Source organism: Quercus lobata, chromosome 1 (assembly GCF_001633185.2).
Source record: "Quercus lobata isolate SW786 chromosome 1, ValleyOak3.0 Primary Assembly, whole genome shotgun sequence".
Taxonomy (NCBI): domain Eukaryota; kingdom Viridiplantae; phylum Streptophyta; class Magnoliopsida; order Fagales; family Fagaceae; genus Quercus; species Quercus lobata.
In genome coordinates this window covers 6,255,482-6,274,685 of record NC_044904.1, presented here as the reverse complement: position 1 = coordinate 6,274,685, position 19,204 = coordinate 6,255,482, and the positions used below count along the sequence as shown (strand labels likewise).

At 33.1% G+C, this 19,204-nt stretch overlaps 1 protein-coding gene across 2 annotated transcripts; it reads right to left on the bottom strand.

Moving 5' to 3' along the window:
- Positions 1-10,386: 10,386 nt before the first annotated feature.
- LOC115976223 (linoleate 13S-lipoxygenase 2-1, chloroplastic-like) lies at positions 10,387-18,947 on the bottom strand. Of its 2 annotated transcripts, none has more exons than XM_031097385.1 (9): positions 18,246-18,947; positions 17,091-17,359; positions 15,132-15,372; positions 13,862-14,188; positions 13,681-13,766; positions 13,039-13,149; positions 12,660-12,961; positions 11,937-12,203; positions 10,387-11,532 (listed from the first exon to the last, which is right to left on the bottom strand). In XM_031097385.1, the coding sequence occupies exons 1-9, from the start codon at positions 18,613-18,615 to the stop codon at positions 10,773-10,775; spliced, it is 2,733 nt and encodes a 910-aa protein (XP_030953245.1). In that variant the 5' UTR covers positions 18,616-18,947; the 3' UTR covers positions 10,387-10,772. The 2 variants fall into 2 exon arrangements, with proteins under 2 accessions (XP_030953245.1, XP_030953253.1); XM_031097393.1 differs by having other exon boundaries at positions 15,132-15,369.
- Positions 18,948-19,204: the final 257 nt, after the last annotated feature.

Sequence of the window (19,204 nt, the reverse complement as noted above, 5' to 3'; positions counted from 1 at the left end):
TGTGTGTGTGTAAGTAATTGTCTATTTGAGTAGTGGTGAAGGAAAGTACACTAACAAGAATTGGGAAGGGCTAAGGACTTTTATATATATATATATATATATATAGAGAGAGAGAGAGAGAGAGAGAAATGGGACATTGAAATATCTCATGGCCATGATAACCTGCTATTGTTAACTAGTTTGACTATGAGAACCAAATTTGTTCTCATTTAGTAGGAACTCCAAAGTGCATTATCTTGATTGGGGTAAGAAACAAATTCGAAAGACTGTTTCTCCATATTCAAGAGAGAATGAATATGGTGACAAATAAAGTATGGAAAATGGAACTTTTTTGGCATTTTCCTTCACTATAAAAAAACTGGATCTATAGTGGTGTTCATGAAACGCAACTCGAAGTCCTAAAAACGCCATTAAAAGTCCCTTTGGGTTATAGTGGTGTTTTCTATAGTGGCGATTATGAGCGCCACTATTGTACCATAGTCCCAGTTATAAACACTATTAGAAGTCCTAAAAATGCCACTATTGTTTAATGGTCCTTTCTATCTTGGGGAGGTTTACAAGAACAGTTCCCAATCCACAAGGAACATACTATATCAAGCTTTGATTGCCTTTAATGGGTTCATGATATGGATTTTAATGCAACTTTGTAATTTGAGTCGTCCATATTTTGTAGCTGTTTCTTCTTTTCTTTTCTTTTCTTTTTTTTAGGTCATATACACATTTGTACTCCTAGATCACTTGTCTAAATTTCGTTTTTTTAAGGATAACTATATATATCTTTAATCCCTTTTAGAGACTTTATTACTTAATTTGCAGTTTTCTCTAATAATAATTAAGGGTGTTAAAATGTATGAAAAAAAACAGTATAATATCAACTAATGGTATAACACATAATCTTTAATTTCTACAAGGCCCTAGTGCATACCTAAAAAGAAAATTAAATCAAAATACCAAATATGGCTTGACAAGACATGTCATATGAGTACGTGAAAGTTATATACAATGCCGTGCATTTTTCAAATAAGTATTGAAAATAAATATGGTCAGTAGAGATTGCAGTATTGCACTAGATTATGTCAAAGTAGCACTTACATACACTACCAAAAAAAAAAAAGTCCTATAACTGTGTTTTAAAAACGTGGTTATAGCTCCTAAAAACGTGGTTATAGGACAATTTGGCCTATAGGTCATTTTTTTAACCGCATTTTCAGCCGTGGCCTAAAACCCATAACTATAAACCTGAGGGGTCTATAGCCACATATTTACAAATGCGGCTATAGGCAAGGAACAATGGCCACGTTTTTACAAATACAGCTATGGGACATGATCAATGGCTATGTTTTTAGAAACGCGGCTATAGGACATACTCTAGCTGCGTTTATAAAAAGCGGCTATAGAGGATAGCTATAGCTGCATTTGAAAAACGCAGCTATAGCCCTTTTGTTTTGTTTTTTTTTTTTTTTTTTTTTTTTTTTTTTTTTTTTTTTTTTTTGAATTTGGCTATAGCCGCATTTTTAAAACACGGCTATAGTTTTTTTTTTTTTTTTTTTTCCTTGCCGAAAGGCAAACATAATGAAGCACAAGTAGGCAGAATAACACTCAGAGATAGAAAAAGGAAATCTCATGCCAAAACTTAGATTGGTAAAATGCAAGTTACTTGAAAAAGTTAAAAAAAACATACAATTTTGGCTGCTGCTTCCTTATTAAATCTTTATGTGTGTGGGTTAATATATAAACCTCATCCCTAGTTGGCTCCTCCCCATTTGGCCTCTTCTCCATCTGCCTTCACATAGAGAACAAGTTAGAGTACATTATGGATGAATGTAAAAAAATATGGACCACAAAGAGGCAAAAAAAATTTACAAAAATATAAGTTACCTCCTCCTCACGTAACCTCGCATAGCTCTTACTCTCTAAAGTATGCAAATTAGAAAATAATTACATTTTAAACCCTAAAGTTTAAAAGGTGTAACAAATTAAGCCCTACGATTTCAGAAGTAACAAATTAAACTACAAGGTTTTAAATAGTAACAAAGTAAATCCTATAATTTCATAAGTAAAAAATAAAACCTAAAAGGTTCTCCAGTGCACAAATCAAAGATTTAAGTGGAACAACTTGTGTTTGGGGTTTAAAATAGGTTGAGGGTTTAATATGTTACTTTTAAAACTATAGGTTTTAAATTTATATTTTTTCAGTGTTTAATTTATTATTTTTGAAACTTCAGGGATTAATTTGTTGCACCCCTAAATTATAGGGTTTAAAATGTAGCTTTTCCTAAAATCTATTTTCAAAAAAATTAATCATCAACTCACCAAGGAAAGACGCTATTCACAATATAATTTGTGGCATTTTGCAAGAAGTTGAACATATTCTTTCCTTGATGATCTGCTTTCAATTTTCTCCAGCGCTGGCTTAAGCTACAAAAACTAACCATCTTTAGTTGCCTCTACACAAGAAAAAATAAATTTACAACACACTTCCCATTCTCACATCAGATAGATCCAAATAAGAGTTTTAAAGGATTTATATATTTTTTTATGCCCTGACTCCAGTCACTGCCATAGTGGTAATCATATAACATCTTTATTTTAAACCGAACACAAAACGGCTACCTCATTTGCCGCTGCTTTGAAACAAACATGTATAACAAATGCCTCTACACCTTCAGAAATAGCTACTTTGCTGTTCCCACTAGATCAGATTGTTGCCTGGACTTGACAGAACGAACAAGTACATCACTAAGGTCTGAGCTCTCTGCTATCTACCCATGTGCCTATCTATCTACCTATGTGCGTGTGTGTGTGTGAGACAACTATTCAAATGAATATGCTCACTTCACCTGAGAAGAAGCACTTTTGAGCATAGAAAGTACATGAGAACGGATCCTGCCCAGAGCTTGCGACTGTCAACAAGTAAATTTCTAGATTATTTGAAGTCAAAACTCAAAACAAACCACACTCGTAGAATCTAACTCAATAGTAAAGGATAAAACTACTAATTTTCACCCATCATTCACTAAATAAAAGGTTAACATCAGAGTCACTTGTGTACTTGAAGCTGTCGAAACTTGAGCAAGTAAACACTAGATTCTACATATTGCGGATTGCTTTCAACATACCTAAGATTCAATTATGATAAGTTCTCACTTCATTGCAACTTACAAGTGCCAATAGCCAACAAACTTTCATGGATTTAACTGAGTAATTCCAGATGCACAGAATTATAAGAAATCACCAACTTGAGAAATTAAAGCTACCAGCATTGACTTAAGAAACACATTGACTTGAGAAACACATTTTGACCTTTCTAAAGTAAGGACTATGGTAGAGAGTTTGAGGAAGAGAGTTCATGTAACATGTTGCTCCTTGGTTCTTAAGTCCAACATAACCAGTCTCCTTTTCCAAGTCATAAGACCAGTAATCCAAAACCTTGCGAACAGCAACCTCAGCTTCAATGATGCATGCGTCATTGACAAGGTACCCTCTAGCAAGGTCATAAAGATCACTGAGAGGCATGAATGATGTGAAACCCCAATCACTATCTCTTGCATTGAACTGATGTTGTGTGTCTGCAAAAAACAAACATGAAGGTCTAAAATTATGGCCATTTTTTTTTTATAGGTATGAAGGTCTAAATTATGGCCATTTTTTTAATATATATATATATATATAGGTATGAAGGTCTAAAATTATGGCCATATTTTATATATTATAAAAATAAAAACCTTAGTATTCGATCTACCAAACAATTGGACTAATTTTGAGGAAGAGCTTTTCTTGGTTACACTAACTCACTTAAGCTTGAAAATGAAAAAGTGCATAGAAAAAGAAAAGGACACAAATGTCTTAACTAGCTAAAAGCTTAAGCTGATAGAGAGCAATATCATGTATTTATTTATATGTTCCTATAACACCACCCCCCCATCCCTAAATAAATAAATAAACCATGTGCAACTCCTGTAGCATGAGCCATCCATGTGAGCGCACACGTATATAGCTGCTCATTTCATAGATTGCACGCATGGATGTATTTCTGGATTATCAAAAACATGGGTCTTGAACCCAATATGGTTAGTTTTAATACCATATTAATATTTTTGCTAGTTTCCCTAAAAGCTTAAGCTAAAAGAAAAACAACAAAATTTTTACTGTTATATGTTCCAACAATAAATTGTGGGAACTATTCATATCAACAACATGGCATACTAACACAATTATAGAACATGAAATTGTACACTAAATACATTCATAATGATTGATAATTATTTGACAATGTAACATGACACTGATAGGAGAAATCAAAAGTTCCATTAGACAAAAAACCCTTTGCCTTAAATGACAAAATGACAAAATACACAAGCCTAAATAGAAGGAAAGGACAATAACAACAGTAAAGAACACACCCTTTCGTATCGATTTCTTGCTGTGAACTTGATTAACCATAGCCAAGTTGAATTGAGCGTATCTACTCTAGCCATAAGGCAATGTGGACGAATCAGCGACATCCAAATACATTGACAAATGATCCACATTGTTCCCTTTCGGAAAAACAAGTATCCTCCTAATAAAAACACAACAATAACACGTCCAATACCGATCATAACATTTGAATTAAAAAGCATGCTACCAATGTTTACATAAGTTTATTAAAACAAAATTCAAATTGAAATACCATTTATAACTGCCAACGACAAAAACCTCCGAATAGTGCTTCTTGGTATTCAAACTAGTGAAATTATCAATTGTCCACGTGAATTTCATAGATGGTGGATCCTCAACTTGCTGATTCTTCACCGTACTCGCTGGCTCCGCTTGTGCCACTACTATCAAATCAATACAAATAAAAATTCAAATCCACCAATAAAAGAAAAAAAAATCCAAAACCCTAACTTCATAACCGATCAAATTAGTAACTCTACCACATTGAACCAATGAAACTCATAGAGAAACCACAAATTCTGGATCAATTTTTACATTAAATCAAATCTCCCTGAATTATTGCTAATATTTTTCACCCAATTGGACACTTTTAGTTGTATCCCCAAACATCCAATAATGCTATGCAATAGAAAACAGAATAATCATTCTTACTCACATACTAGAATTCAATAATTAGAATTAGAAACAAAGTAAATAATTAATAATATCCATGATTCCATTCATATATAACAGAGTTCTTCTTCTACATCACAAACCAAACACAAATTTTCACAAAAACGACACATACATAACATGAAACTAACGAAAACAAGCGAAGCCATTATTATTGACCATAACAAAACAAAACCTGACTTAATTTCCAAACCAGAAATCTAAATGGGCCTAACATCAGGCCTTTTGACTTCCTCTTTGGGAACAAAAAATCCATAAAAAACTAGTAAAATACGCACATTCAAAACAACTCAATGAAAATTTGAATCACATTGCAAATAAAGCTTAAAGCAAAAACTAAAACCATCAGATCCAATGAAAATCGCAACAAAAATCAACATGCAGAATTACCTTTAGATCAACATCAATCATCGATGAGTCACTGACTAAGCAAAAACTCGTGAAACTCTAACCCGTTCATTTCTCAATCTGACTCACTGAGTTTCATTTTCACACCAATTTTTCAACTTAGCGAAACTATGACCCAATTCTGGTGATTCAAGCTCATCGAGCCGTGCTACTACTCTCCTCCTTCGCTCTCCTTCTGAGAAACCTCGATTTTCTTGACAAAAAACCCTTACTCTGCCTTCGTTTCTAGAGGAGGATCTCGATCTCGATTTTCTGAGCCCAAGTCTGTTCAAGTTCTTCAACGCGATGACCAATCTTGTCCGAATCGACTAAACGCCATTGTTTTCGTCGTACAGGAGAATCCAAAAGGTGGAAAGGCACAGAGCCAAGTCTCTCTACTTGCAGAGCCTCAGCAACAAAGTGAGCCAACTGGAGTCGCGGTTCGATTGGCTAGTCAAGGGCATCAACAGGAAGTACACGTGGACGGTGGAGATCAAGGATGGAAAGAAGAAGGAGGAGGAAGTGGTGGTGAAGAGAGGAGGGGTTGAGAAGAACTATAAATGGACCACTGAGATTAAAAGGAATCGAAAGCTAAAGATCAAACTAAGAGAGATTGAGAGTGAGAGTGATAGAGGGAAAGAGAGATTGTGTGCTCATCAGGATCTACGATTGGAGAGTGAGACGTTCAGGGGAACAAAGGGTCTGATTAGGTTTTAAGGGTTTTATTTATACTTTGCCTAGAGCCGCGTTTTTAAACCATGGCTATAGGCAAAGCTAAAGCCGCATTTTTAAAACGTAGCTTCATCTTTGCCTATAGCCGCATTTTAAACAAGGCAAGCTAGAGCCGCATTTTTTAAACGCAGTCATAGTTCAGATTAAAAAAAAATGAAAAAGGAAATAAGAAGGTCCTATAGCCACGCATTTAAAACGCGGCAATAGCTCCTAACCCATAAATGCAGCTATAAACACAAAAAACGCGGCTGTAGATGTATTCTATGGCCACGTTTTAATCATGTAGCTATTGACTGACACTTTGAGTCACATTTTTAAAAAAAGCAGCTATAGCTCGCCTATAGCCGCGTTTTTGCAAGCGCGACTATAGACCTGCGTGTTTTGCAGCGATACTGATAAACTCTAAGCTTTGTGAAGATGTGAACGACTTGGAAACATTGGTAGTCAACTTATATACATGTATATTGCAAGAATCAATATAAAATACGTTTGTCTTAACGTATGGTGTTTGTCGCATGCCCATCACACAAACAAAAAAAATAATAATTAAGTGTTGTCATTGACGGAACCACTCTTGGACTAGAGGCAATGGCCCCCCTATATATATTTTTTTAAATATTATTATATATGTGTACTAATCTTAGCAATTTTGTTTTATAAAATTATATTTTGTTTCTCTTTAACAATATTACTGATCCTTTTAAGAGTAAAGTTATATTCACAAACCTTTTTATAACATTTTTACTAACTATTTTGATAACAAATTCTTATTGGTTCGCATATGGGTATACTACTCATATCATTTTTTTACTTACTAGTAACCACTTATCACCTTTCCATAAAATTTAAAAAAAAAAAAAAAAAAAAAAAAAACCCCTCTTATCACAACAGAAATTTATAAAAAAAAAACTTATAACTCTAGCATTTTCCTCATTTTAGTGACCATAAAAAATTTTTAAGATCTAAAATCTAAAACAAAATATAGAAGCCCAAAAAAAAAAAAAACTCAACAACAAAAATTACTAGTAAAGCTAAAAACAAAATTAAGCTCAATTAACTAATTTTATCCAAAATAAATAACTTTGCCCTTTAAAAAATTTTAAACAAAAATAATTTTGTTCTTATCCACACAAAAATAAATATAAAAGAAAAATCTCAACAGTTAAGTAGCAAAATCAGAGATTAAAACCACCGCACACAACCAACTATAAAACCGCCCCCTCTAACTCAAAGTTCTAACTCTGTCCTGCGTGTTGTGTTTGTCTTATGGAATAACACATGCAGCTGTGAAGATCGATATATTTTATTTGGGGAGGTAAAAAACAATAAACTTTGTTCGAAAGTTGGGTGCCCATTTTAGAAGCACACTCTCTGAAGATGAAAGAAAATATCAATTCTGGGTGGTCGGTGAATTATGTACGTATATTATATTGATGCAACTAGAAATGACAAGGGGGAATGAACCCGCCGATCAATATGAATGGTCCAATATTGAAGTTTTGTTTTGTTTTGTTTCTACTTACAGCTTTTTAGACATGTCAAACAACTAAAAGATTTTGTAATTTTCTTGAAGTCTATATCACAAGGATAGCACCAATAAACATCGACCATGTATGTTTAGAACAACAAAATGAAAAAAAAATCATAGTTTCCAAGTGCTGTCGTATCTTATTGTCCACATGCAACCAATCCTAACCATTCATGAATTCTTACAAATATTGTCCAAATTTCATTATAAGATTCAAGGGTTAATGGCACTTTCCCCTCTTAACTGTAGGTTAACCCCTCTAAACTTTGAAACCGAGAAATAATTAATCTCTTTGAAATATTGAAAATTAACAAGTTATTTCTTGTGGCTAGCTACAAATTCCGTCAAATTTGATTTTTTTTAATGGATATATTTTTCAAAAAAAACATTGTACATTATTCATATTAAAATGCCCATTAAACCTCTCATAAACACTAAAATACTAATTTTTCTATTTAGATCAAATAGCACTAGTTTGCCACCAACCGAAATAGGTCAAATTAACAACAAAAAATCCTAGCTATCCATATTCATTGTTGAATAGCTTAATTTCACTATTTTGTGGGTTGGTTGCCAATTGAAGGAGGGAGATCGAGAATTCTCTTTGAGTTTGGCCCAAATTTGGCTTGTTTTTGCACCGAAGTGGTGAGCAATGTTAATGAGGCCAAATCTAAAGATGTGTGATGCCAGCAAGGGGTGTGGTGAGTGAGGTAAGAAAGAAACAAGGTGAGCGATGATGTTTTAATATCAATAAAAGATGTATATGTTCTCCTATGTTAACCAAAAATAATAATAATAATAATAAAGTAAAAAACTCATGCAACATACAAGTAGAATTTTTTATTTTTTTATTTTAAAAATGTATATGATAGTCTGGAAAAATATTCGTGTGCATAACATCATTAATAGATATTAAGAAAACAAAAAGAAGTATGCAAAATTTTGCATCAATAACTTTTTTCTTTCTTTCTCTTTTCTCTCTTTTGAAGCTTTTTTGATAGAGACAAGAATATTAGAGTATTGATCTTAATTTATATGTTATAACAATAATATAACTAGCATGTTGACCCAATAGATCAATCAGAGGGCATTGAGATTTCGGAGTGGCCTCAATTAGCATGTAGTGGAAATAGGTAGTTGTTTATTGAGTATTGACTGAAACGTTTAGGACTTTAGCGATTCCGCGACAAACAAAAATTGTGTAAACATCAAACACGTGGGTATTAATATTATTGTATTGTTTGGTATGGCTAAGAAGATAGAGTGGAAATTGACTATAAATTCTTGTGGCATGCATTCTCATCCGTGAATTCTTCCTTTCATGATGAAAATTAATCGATTGTCACTATCAGTTTTGAAATTCATAACATGAAGCATAATCCTTTACTCTAAATTTCATTCCCTTGTGAGAGTGAGGTTTGGAAAACTAACACTTTTGATAGATGACTTAGTAAATGGATTATAAAGAAAATTTTGAGGCATTTAATTTTGTCAAAGGACTAACTAATGACTTTTTTTTTTTTTTTTAATAAAACTATATAATGTTGCATACGTTGATGCATGAGTTTTGAGGGAAAGTTTTGGGTTCAATGCATAGAAATACTAGGCTCAAACCGATTCCATGTTTTGATCTTCATCATGACTCGCCCAATTCATCATGTTAATATGATGGGGCTTAGCCAAATCTCTTGTTATCCTGCTGTGTGATAAGTGCTAGTTGCTTAATTAATGCTTGCTAATTGTGCGTATCTATCTCCTAGAAATTGTTTTTGGGGGAAAAAAGGGCTTTGCTGAAAGAATTGACATATAGTAGTCAAGAAGCCTTAAGAAACTTAGCATGAACTCTAAATTGTATATGTATTCACTGCAATGATTAATTGTGCAATTAGTGGGTTCCAGTTAACTCAACTAGTAAAGTCTCTAATGGTTGATTCAGAGATCTAGCCGGGGGTTCAATCCCCGCCTACACTAAAAACTGATTAGTGTCTTGGTCTTATCATAAGTAACTATCATCAGAAGTGGATGCTATAGGTTTAAACTATCTCAAAAAAAATAATAATAATAATAACTGTGCAATTACAGATTATTTGGGAAGTTGCATCTGCCAAAAAGCAATTTATGTAAGGGGTTTTTATATTTAAAAAAAAAAAAAAAAATTATGACAAGATCATAAGAACATAGAGGCATCGCAATACAAGCTGTTGTTATTTGTTTTCACTTTGACTCCCTTTATTTATCTTGTAAGGTTACAAAAGTTACAACTCACAATCACCACTGCCATCACTTATAAATGTCACAATCACCATTTTGTTCAGCACCCCAGTGTTCTCTTCACCACTGTATTACCTATCGGTATTGTAACACCATTATTGAAAGTCTAATGATTTCATTTTAGTCCAAACCTTAAGGGTCAAATGTAGCAATTTAAAGCTTGTGAGTTAAATTGTAGTATGACAAAATTACCAAGCAGTAAATTGTAATGTTCCATTAAAAAAAAATTTAAGGAAAAATTACACCAAACTCCCTTGAGATTTGAAAAAATGATAGTGATTCCAAAGTTTCAAAAACTCTAGGATCAAATTGAAAGTTCTAAAAACATAAGGACCAAAATGGAAATAGCCTTAAAATATAGGAACCAAAAATATGTTTTTGTATAATTCAGTACATGTACATTGTTTTTCACAACAAATCTCACATTTGTTGAGTTGAAAATTTTATTCCTATATAAGCTTACCATCAACAACACTTTATTATTCAGTATTAATAAGTTGTCACATCTACACTTGTCATGACTCACTAGACTTCTCGTATTGAAAGAAGACCCTCACTTGGGGCAAACCCTTAATTCTCTAATAGCACCAATGCATCTATGATGTAAAGCTCTAGTTTGTCACCTACATATGTGAAATTAATGTAGTTACACAAAAAATTATTTGGCCCTGTTATTCTTATAATTTTCAATATGAAATGTGTTGGAACTTGAGGTAATCTATGACAATACAATATTTCAACTTCAAACAGAAATGCTATATGGAACTCCCTTTCCAGTCACTCCAGGTGGTGAGAATGGCTTCAAGAGCTCATATGGCACAACCCCAGCTCCATTTCTGTTCTTCAAATCCTTGTTTGCATTCCTCTCATCAATAGTCCCCTCAAGCTCCATCAACCTCCCATTAAACCGTTCAAAAGCTGCCTTTATAACCGGGTTCTCAGCCCATGTTGGCTCTATTTTCTCCCCTATATACTCCTCCTCCGATGAATGACTTGATAGTATGTCCATAACAGCCATAATTTTTGTGGCTTGCATTTGTGAAGGGAAGCATTGTAAAAGTGCACCTTCGGGTTTTTTCAAGAAGGTTTTCCAAGTTTCTTTTGAAGGGTCTTCAGTGGGCATGTTAGTTCTAGCAATAGTAGGTCGGTTAGGGAAATAGCCTGTGTAAGTGTATTGTCCAAAGTTCACTGCTGCATGGTGTCCTGATGTCACCCAAACTATTGTTGTGATGATCTCTATAAGGTCTTTTGGGGTTTTGAGGACTGGCCACCATGGTTCATCCTTTTTGTCACCATGGCCAACTGTTCTAATCTCTATCCACCATGCTTGGAGCTCTTGATCGGATTCTATGAGATTTGGGTTAGGGTAATAGTGATTGACATAGTCACTCACCCACTCTTTCATGGAGTCCCAAAGGAGGAGGCCATCATTGGCATAAGGGTAGTCCTCAATTGTGAGCTTCAGGCCATGTGGAGCTGTTGGATCCTCAGCAGCCATTCCCCTAAATTCAAGCAATGAAAAAAAAGAAAATAATTATATAATTAGGGAGCAATGCTCACCCTTTTCACATGAGAATTGGGCTCCACATGTGGGTCCCACCATAGGATCCGCTCCTAATGTGAGAGGAGGAGGGAGTATGTACGTATTACCAAATAAAAACAATGATAAAGTACAATTATATTTAGAAAAAAGTGAAATTTTAAAATTTGTGTTTAATTTAGTCAAATGAGTTGAAAATGATTAAGCCATACTAGTCCTAGACAATCAAATAGAAGAATTATTTTGTGTTCACAATTTGGTAGTGTTAGGACTTAGGAATTGTACAAGAAACCTTAGATGGACAACATCATAAGAAATCATCACTTAAATTGTTGGTTGTTTATGAAAAGTTAGTTATCAAAGTACCTGCTAATTAAGTCAGCTGGTAGTGCCTGTAAGTTGAACTGCCACTCTTGGTCATAGGCGAAGGAGCTAAGCTCCATGGAGTACTTGCCAGGGGTGAATGACTTCTCGAATATCCCCCCTCCATTGATAAGTATTTCTCGAGCAAGAGCATTAATATCCATAGTGTACCGGAAATGTGGGTGCAACAGTCTATAGATTGGGTGCATCTCACTGAGTTGCCTATTTGTGGCTATGATATAAGGTTCTGTAGCACAATGAGTTCTTAGCCTGCAAAATAATTTCTAGTCCTTTCAGTATAGATGGCATGATAATATGAAGACTGATGATGCCAAAGTCCTAATTAAATTTTGGGTAAATGATTATCTCCATTTGAAGATAAGATTAGATATTGAAATGGATTTTGTGGTTGATGCATTATAAAAGTGGTTTTGCGGTGAATTCAAGTTAAAATGATGTTGCTCCAATCATTATAGACCATATTAATAATAATGAACCATGCATCACGCTTTTTTAGTGCAATGATTACCTCACAAGTATAAGTGCTCGTGCATGGGGTGTGGGGGGCAAGAGCCCGAGTTCAAGTTTCTAAGAATAAGCTTCGCACACATATATATTTATATTAGGTTAAAGTAGAATTCTATCTCAAATAAAATCATAATAAAAAATAATGAAAAAGTAAAAAGTTATGACAAATGGTAAACAAAATTTCGAAGTGGAACATACCAGTGACTAACTAGTTGGTGATAACTAGACTCATGAGCAAGGACATGAGCTTTGGCAAGTCTCCAAAGCCATACACTTGTAGAATCCCAACAAGGTGTGAAAACTTGTTTCCATTGTGGCTTCCCATCCATTGGTGGCCGAGTCAATTCAATGGCTAGGGGCCATAATGTTTCATCTGGGGTTAGGAAGAGTAGTGTCCGTGACCCATACAGAGTTGTGCCTTCAATTTGTCTTACTTTACTCACATATGGTAAAAATAGATCATGGTAATCTATAATGAACAACTTCTTCTGACTTATGGCCTAGCATGTATACAAATTTATGTGAGAAAGAAATCAATATATAAACGGTCATAGTGTTTATGAGTTATATATGCTACCTCCTTGACGGTCATTAAGCCTCTCATTTCTCGTTCAACTAATTCTGTAGTGATTGCTGAATCTTGCAGTCCATAGATCTTAGGATCAAGTTTACTCTTCAATGGCCATTCCTGCATCATATTCATGTGTTGCTTTACATATGTTTGATCATCATTCTAGCATGAAACACTTCATTATAATATTATTTTTTTACCTACTTTTAATTGTAATTTTAAACTTTATATATATATATATATATATATGTGTGTGTGTGTGTGTGCGCGCGCGTGCGCGCGCGCGCACTCTCATGATTATATCTTCCAAAGACTCATGTATATTTTTGTTTTTATATATATTATTCTTTAGGGGCATTTGACTTTAATTTTTTTTCTTTATGAGCAATGTTAAAGACAGCTTTTTCACATGCAATTTGTTAAGGTAACAAGTTATTATTAAAGTAAACATCACTTTCATATAGACGTATTACTAATACCATTTTTATTATTTATTGATCACAAAATATCATTTTAACAATGTAACGTGATACTTTGATTTTTTGTTTTGGTTGTATTGTGAAAAAAATGTTTATATGTGCATACCATACCATAGGATTATGGACGCTTATGCACAATGCTTTGGAAGTAAATGTCAATTTATCATACCGTGACCAACTTTATGGTATGTGGGTTGACACCAGCAAGAGTCTGCCTAGCAAATTCCTCGTCCTTAAACCAAAAGAATTTGTCTCCTACATGCACGAAAACGATATAATTAGAGACAGAGTAACAGAAAAATAAATAGCAATGTCAAAGATAGCACATATATATGAGTTTGTTTTCTCACTGTCCATTGTTTCTGGGGCCTCAAAACGCAACACATCATCTGTTGTATTAGTTATAGCCTTGACTAGTCGAGGTAAAAGGGTTTTGAGAAACCCTTTATTTTCATTTTTGAGACTAGGCAACTTAACTCCTTCATTGAAAAGTGAATCCACAGCTGTGAAGTTAGGGAATCCGAGGTCTCCGTCGATGATTACAGTCTCTAGGGTTGGTATTACTATATGCAATGCTGAGCGTACAGTCTTCGCTGAGAATGCTACTTGCTTTGCTTCCGAGAAGGCTTCATCCCTAGGAATGTAAATGTTGCTCCCCCTTTTCTCGGACAATGGATCTATGTATATATAAAGCAATTGTTCAAATATAGGTTAGGATCAAGTATATGAATGAAAGGGCTAAATTTACATTTTTATGCTAATTTATTTTGTTTTGTTATATTTAATTTCTGTTTCTTGAACCCTAAACAAATGAAAAATCATGTCAAAGGTCTTGTAGCTGAATTGGTACCTCCCCATGTACAATGTGCTTAGGGGTCTAGGGGGGAAAGGATTCGAGTTGCAGGGTTAGCAGCATGTTGTAATTATTTTTCCCAAAAAAAAAAATGAAAAATCATATAAACATCTCATAGAGACTTTCAAAAAATAAAGACTGTGTCTATTACATAAATTTTAGCACAATTTGTTAAAATAGATTACTGTAAGTGTTGAGTTTATATAAAAGTGATTGTCTATCATTCATAGTCAATTACTTCGCTAAGTTTTGACCTAGAAAAGTGAAAATGGTTAAATTTATAAGGTAACAATATTCTATTTCATTCTATCTTGCTATTTTTATATAATGTTCCGAAACCCTAGGGTATTATAATATCCAAAATCCTACTTATATCTCATTTTATAATGTTTTTCAAACGTGGGGGCCACCAAGGCAACAAAGAAGACTGGCCTTCATTATTTTTGTCTTTATGACTCTTGTTAGAAATATGTTGCCAGAGGCAGTGAGGAACATAATCCATGATAGGTTACCTACTATACATGCATACTTTGTGAAGTCATTGATTGAAAAGAAACATAGAAGATAATGATCTTAATCATTTTTTCATGGATTGGAGTTGACATTGACAATGTCTAAGTGCCATATCTCAACACTTCTGTCCAACATATTTACCATAGTATATAATTATTTTGCTTCCAGGGTTTCTGTTTTCCCTAGCTCTTATTCAATGGCCATTAATCCTCCAAAAGAAGTAAAAATTGAATGTATATATAGTAATTTGGTACCTGTGTCACACGGAGGGCGCCCAGTCCTACAACGTCTAGGATAAGGGTGCTCTTTGCCACCAAGTACTGGTCTTTTAAGATCCACACTAGTATCAGGATCTCCAAGATCATTGTACGTATCATAATCATACACCCTCTCAAAACTCCTGCGCTCTCCTTGGCCACTTCCTTGTAAAATCCAAAGCTCTTCTTCCCTTAGCTTCCTTAGTCCTCTTGGAGTTTGTGATGGCAAGTATGACTGCTTCACAACCAAACATATACAAGCCACAATCCAAAAGAAAAATCAACAGGAAAGTCTTAATATAAGAACACAATGAATATATATATATATATATATATATATATATGTTAGGTTACCATTGCTGTTACGTTATGGGTGTGTTTGTATAAATTGTTAAAACTGTGTTTAATTTGAGTTTAAAATGAACGTTTATAAAAAAAAGTTATGAGGAGTTGTGATTGTAAAACAAAATTTTAAGTTTTTAAAATGCTCTTTTAAACTCACAAAATACCTAACCAAACGGACCTATGAGGCTATGACATGTATGAAATTTTATTTTACTTTTCCTCAAAAAGCCTCAGATCAAACTCTCTGCTGGACCACATCTCGCTAGAATATGCAATGGTTATGATTAGAACGATGCTTGGCATTCATCTTTCTTTCTTTGGTTGATCCTATGCATGATATTCAATCATGATGTTTCAACTTTCAACTGCGTGGATATTTTTGAAGATGATGCACTGAAAAGTCGGATCATGAATTTGTGAGTATTAGACTTATTAGCTGGATAAGAGATATGGGAAATCTTAAATTTTGTCCTCTATGCTTATAACTCGCATATCCCCGGAAAAAGCACACACATTTGGATGTGATGTTTTTCTTTATTACACAAATAAGAAAGATAGGGAATGCAAAATTTAAGGAAAAAAATAACAATTGTGGTTGTTTAATTGGCTTTTTATTATTCTATGACTTGGTTAATTTTAAAAACTGAATTCAGAAAATAGTACAACCATGAAGAAAAATTTCGAAACGGACCATTCAATATTAATGATGGCAAAGAAAAGAAATGGACCACATCTAAAAAAAAAAACACACACAATTGTGTAAATATAAGGACCACTTTTTTACATATAAAAAATGTGTGAAATAAAAGGACCACTTGCACTTAAATAGTGTATGAATTTTTTTTTTTTTTTTTTCAGAATCTAGTATATGGAAAATTGATTATCCACAAACTTTGTTATAGGGTTACCTATAAACTTTATTATAGGGTTACACTATCATTAATTATTCTAATATATATATATGTTCTTTTTTAACAAATTTTAAATTCAATTATATATATCAAAAAAATTATTTTATATATATTTAAAACCTTTACTAGAATAGTCATGTCAAAATTTCATTAAATAATAAAAATAGATAGGTTGATATACTAATACAACTATAATAATACCTATTAATAATTACCATTATTATTAAATATTATATTTAGAAAACAAATTATATATATAAAGGGCTATTCATAACCCATTCGTATTCAATGTAATAAAAATACTATAAATAAAATTACTTATTCTCATTTATTTAATCAACAAACCAATATTGTCAAGCTAAAATTTAAACTCAATTATTAAACAAACCATATTCAAATATAATAGTGTATTTGTGAATAAAATTGTAAATATGATTTCTTGTTTGAGTTTATATCCAATTTATATGTTTGTATATATGTATGTATAAAATATGCTTATGAGAGAGAGAGAGAGAGAGAGAGAGAGAGAGAGAGAGTCAATTATTAAACAAATTAAACCAAATTCAAATATAATAATATATTTGTGAATAAATTTGTAAATATGATGCATGGTTCGAGTTTATATCCTATTTATATGTTTGTATATATGTACATATAAAATATGCTTATGAGAGAGAGAGAGAGAGAGAGAGAGGTGGACCTTGTGTGCAAAGAAGACCCTTTTTTGAGGATTGTCATATTTTGAATGAACCCATGAATTACAGTTCACACGAACGGGACCATTAGGGCAGCCATTGAGGATAATATCCTGAAGATACATCTCCTTGTGGTGCTCATTCTCTACAAAAACAGCCCCAATCGGCCCAAAATCTATTGGAACTTCAAAATTAGACTCATATTTCACCTCTGCCTCCTCTTGGCTAGTCCTATGTGCATATCCTTTAATTGTATCCTTCTCAAATCCCGTATCTTCAAAACAGTTAAATATATTACATATAGTTTTCGAAAATATCACTAAATTCATATTATATCATTATGCAAATGATGAGTTACATAAATATCACAATACGAGTATGTGTTAGGTTTAAGTTACAACACATCTTTCTAATATTACATGATCCTCTAATAATTTTATAGTAAGCTTTTTTTATAAATTCATTGTTGGATTAATTACCTTATCTTCTTATACTATTCATAAGCCACGTTTGCAAAATATTTAATGCCTAATTTTCAAGTTGTTGATCAATGATCAATATTTATATTATATATAAAAAATTTAATTTTCAAGTTGTTTTATTTTAAAATTATACATAAACTATCAATTTACATATTATTATATATAATAAATAACATTCTATTTATATTTTATATACAATTTGGTGTGCATTTATAGAATAAATAAAATGTGTAACTTTAATCATGGTATGACAATAAGAGTTTCAAAATGTTTATAAAAAAAATATATATTAAGTGGTTTAACATCAACAAAAGTTGCACTATGAGTTTGTTAACTGAAAATTTTTTGCTGAAAGTATAAGGAAAAAAAAAAAAAAAAAAGAGTTAAAAGCTAGCTGAATAGTACAATAGAACCCATAAATAATACCAAAAAGAAACTAAAAACTCAAATAAGCTAAACTTTTCCTTTGATCCCAAACAAACTCTAAGTGTACTCTGTGTTTAAGTCAAAAATTGCCTCAAGTTTTATTTCAGTAGTTATTTTGGGGTTAAAAGATACCTACGTTTGTGAACTGAGAGTTTTTTTTACAAGAAAGAAATAGAGAGAACTATGTGGGAAGAATGACAATGTGGGAAGAATGACAAGTTCTTTCTATACTATCGACGAATCAGTACTTACTAGGATCAAGCTCTGTACTAACAAGCTCCAAGACAAGTGTTTCACCAAGCAAGTCTTTTATATCATCTAGCCCTCGGTCTATCCCAAGGTTTGAAAGTAACCCACCAATAGTAGGTTTCACAGTAACAATGGCTTTCACAGAACTGGCCTCTTCATCATCAGTAGTGCTTGCTACAGCTTTTATGTTACTAGCCATGGATCGAACTCCAGCATATTTGGCCTTTTTGGGAAATGAGTGGTGCACTGAGATTGTACGTGAAGCATTCCCATTCCCTTTCCCATTGCTATTGCCATCAATGAATGCCTTATGCGAGTGCAATAGGAATGGATTTTGAGTGGAATGTGACTGGTGTAGTTGTGTTATGAACATTTTTGCTTAGGAATTTTATGTGTGTGAGTATTTCTCTATTTGAGTAGTGGTGAAGGAAAGTACACTATTGTTGCACAAGAATTGGGAAGGGCTAAGGACTTATATATATAGGGGGAAATGGGACGTCGAAATATCTCATGGCGATGATAACACGCTATTGTTAACTAGTTTGACTATGAGAACCGAATTTGTTCTCATTTAGTAGGAACTCGAGAGTGCATTATCTTGATGATTGGGGTAGGAAACAAATTCAAAAGACGTTTCTCCATATTCAAGAGAGAATGAATATGGAGAAAAATAAATTATGTAAAATGGGACTATTTTGGCATTTACCTTCACTACAAAAAACGCCACTATTGTTTTATGGTCCTCTTTATTTTGGGGAAGTTTACAAGAACCGTTCCCAACCCACAAGGACCACACTATATCAGGCTTTGATTGCCTTTAATAGGTTCATGATATGGATTTTAATGCAACTTTGTAATTTCAGTCGTCCATATTTTGTAGCTATTTCTTCTTTTCTTTTCATTTCTTTTTTTAGGTCATATAAACATTTGTACTCCTAGATCACTTGTCTAAATTTCGTTTT

What these genes read in the sequence shown, in the direction of transcription:
- LOC115976223 (XM_031097385.1), bottom strand. Translation starts at nt 18,615, where the DNA reads ATGTTCATAACACAACTACACCAGTCACATTCCACTCAAAATCCATTC. An exon ending in GGCCCCAGAAACAATGGACA is followed by an intron (nt 13,767 to 13,861) that starts GTGAGAAAACAA and finishes TCGTGCATGTAG; the next exon opens with GAGACAAATTCTTTTGGTTT. An exon ending in GCTTAATGACCGTCAAGGAG is followed by an intron (nt 12,962 to 13,038) that starts GTAGCATATATA and finishes TATACATGCTAG; the next exon opens with GCCATAAGTCAGAAGAAGTT.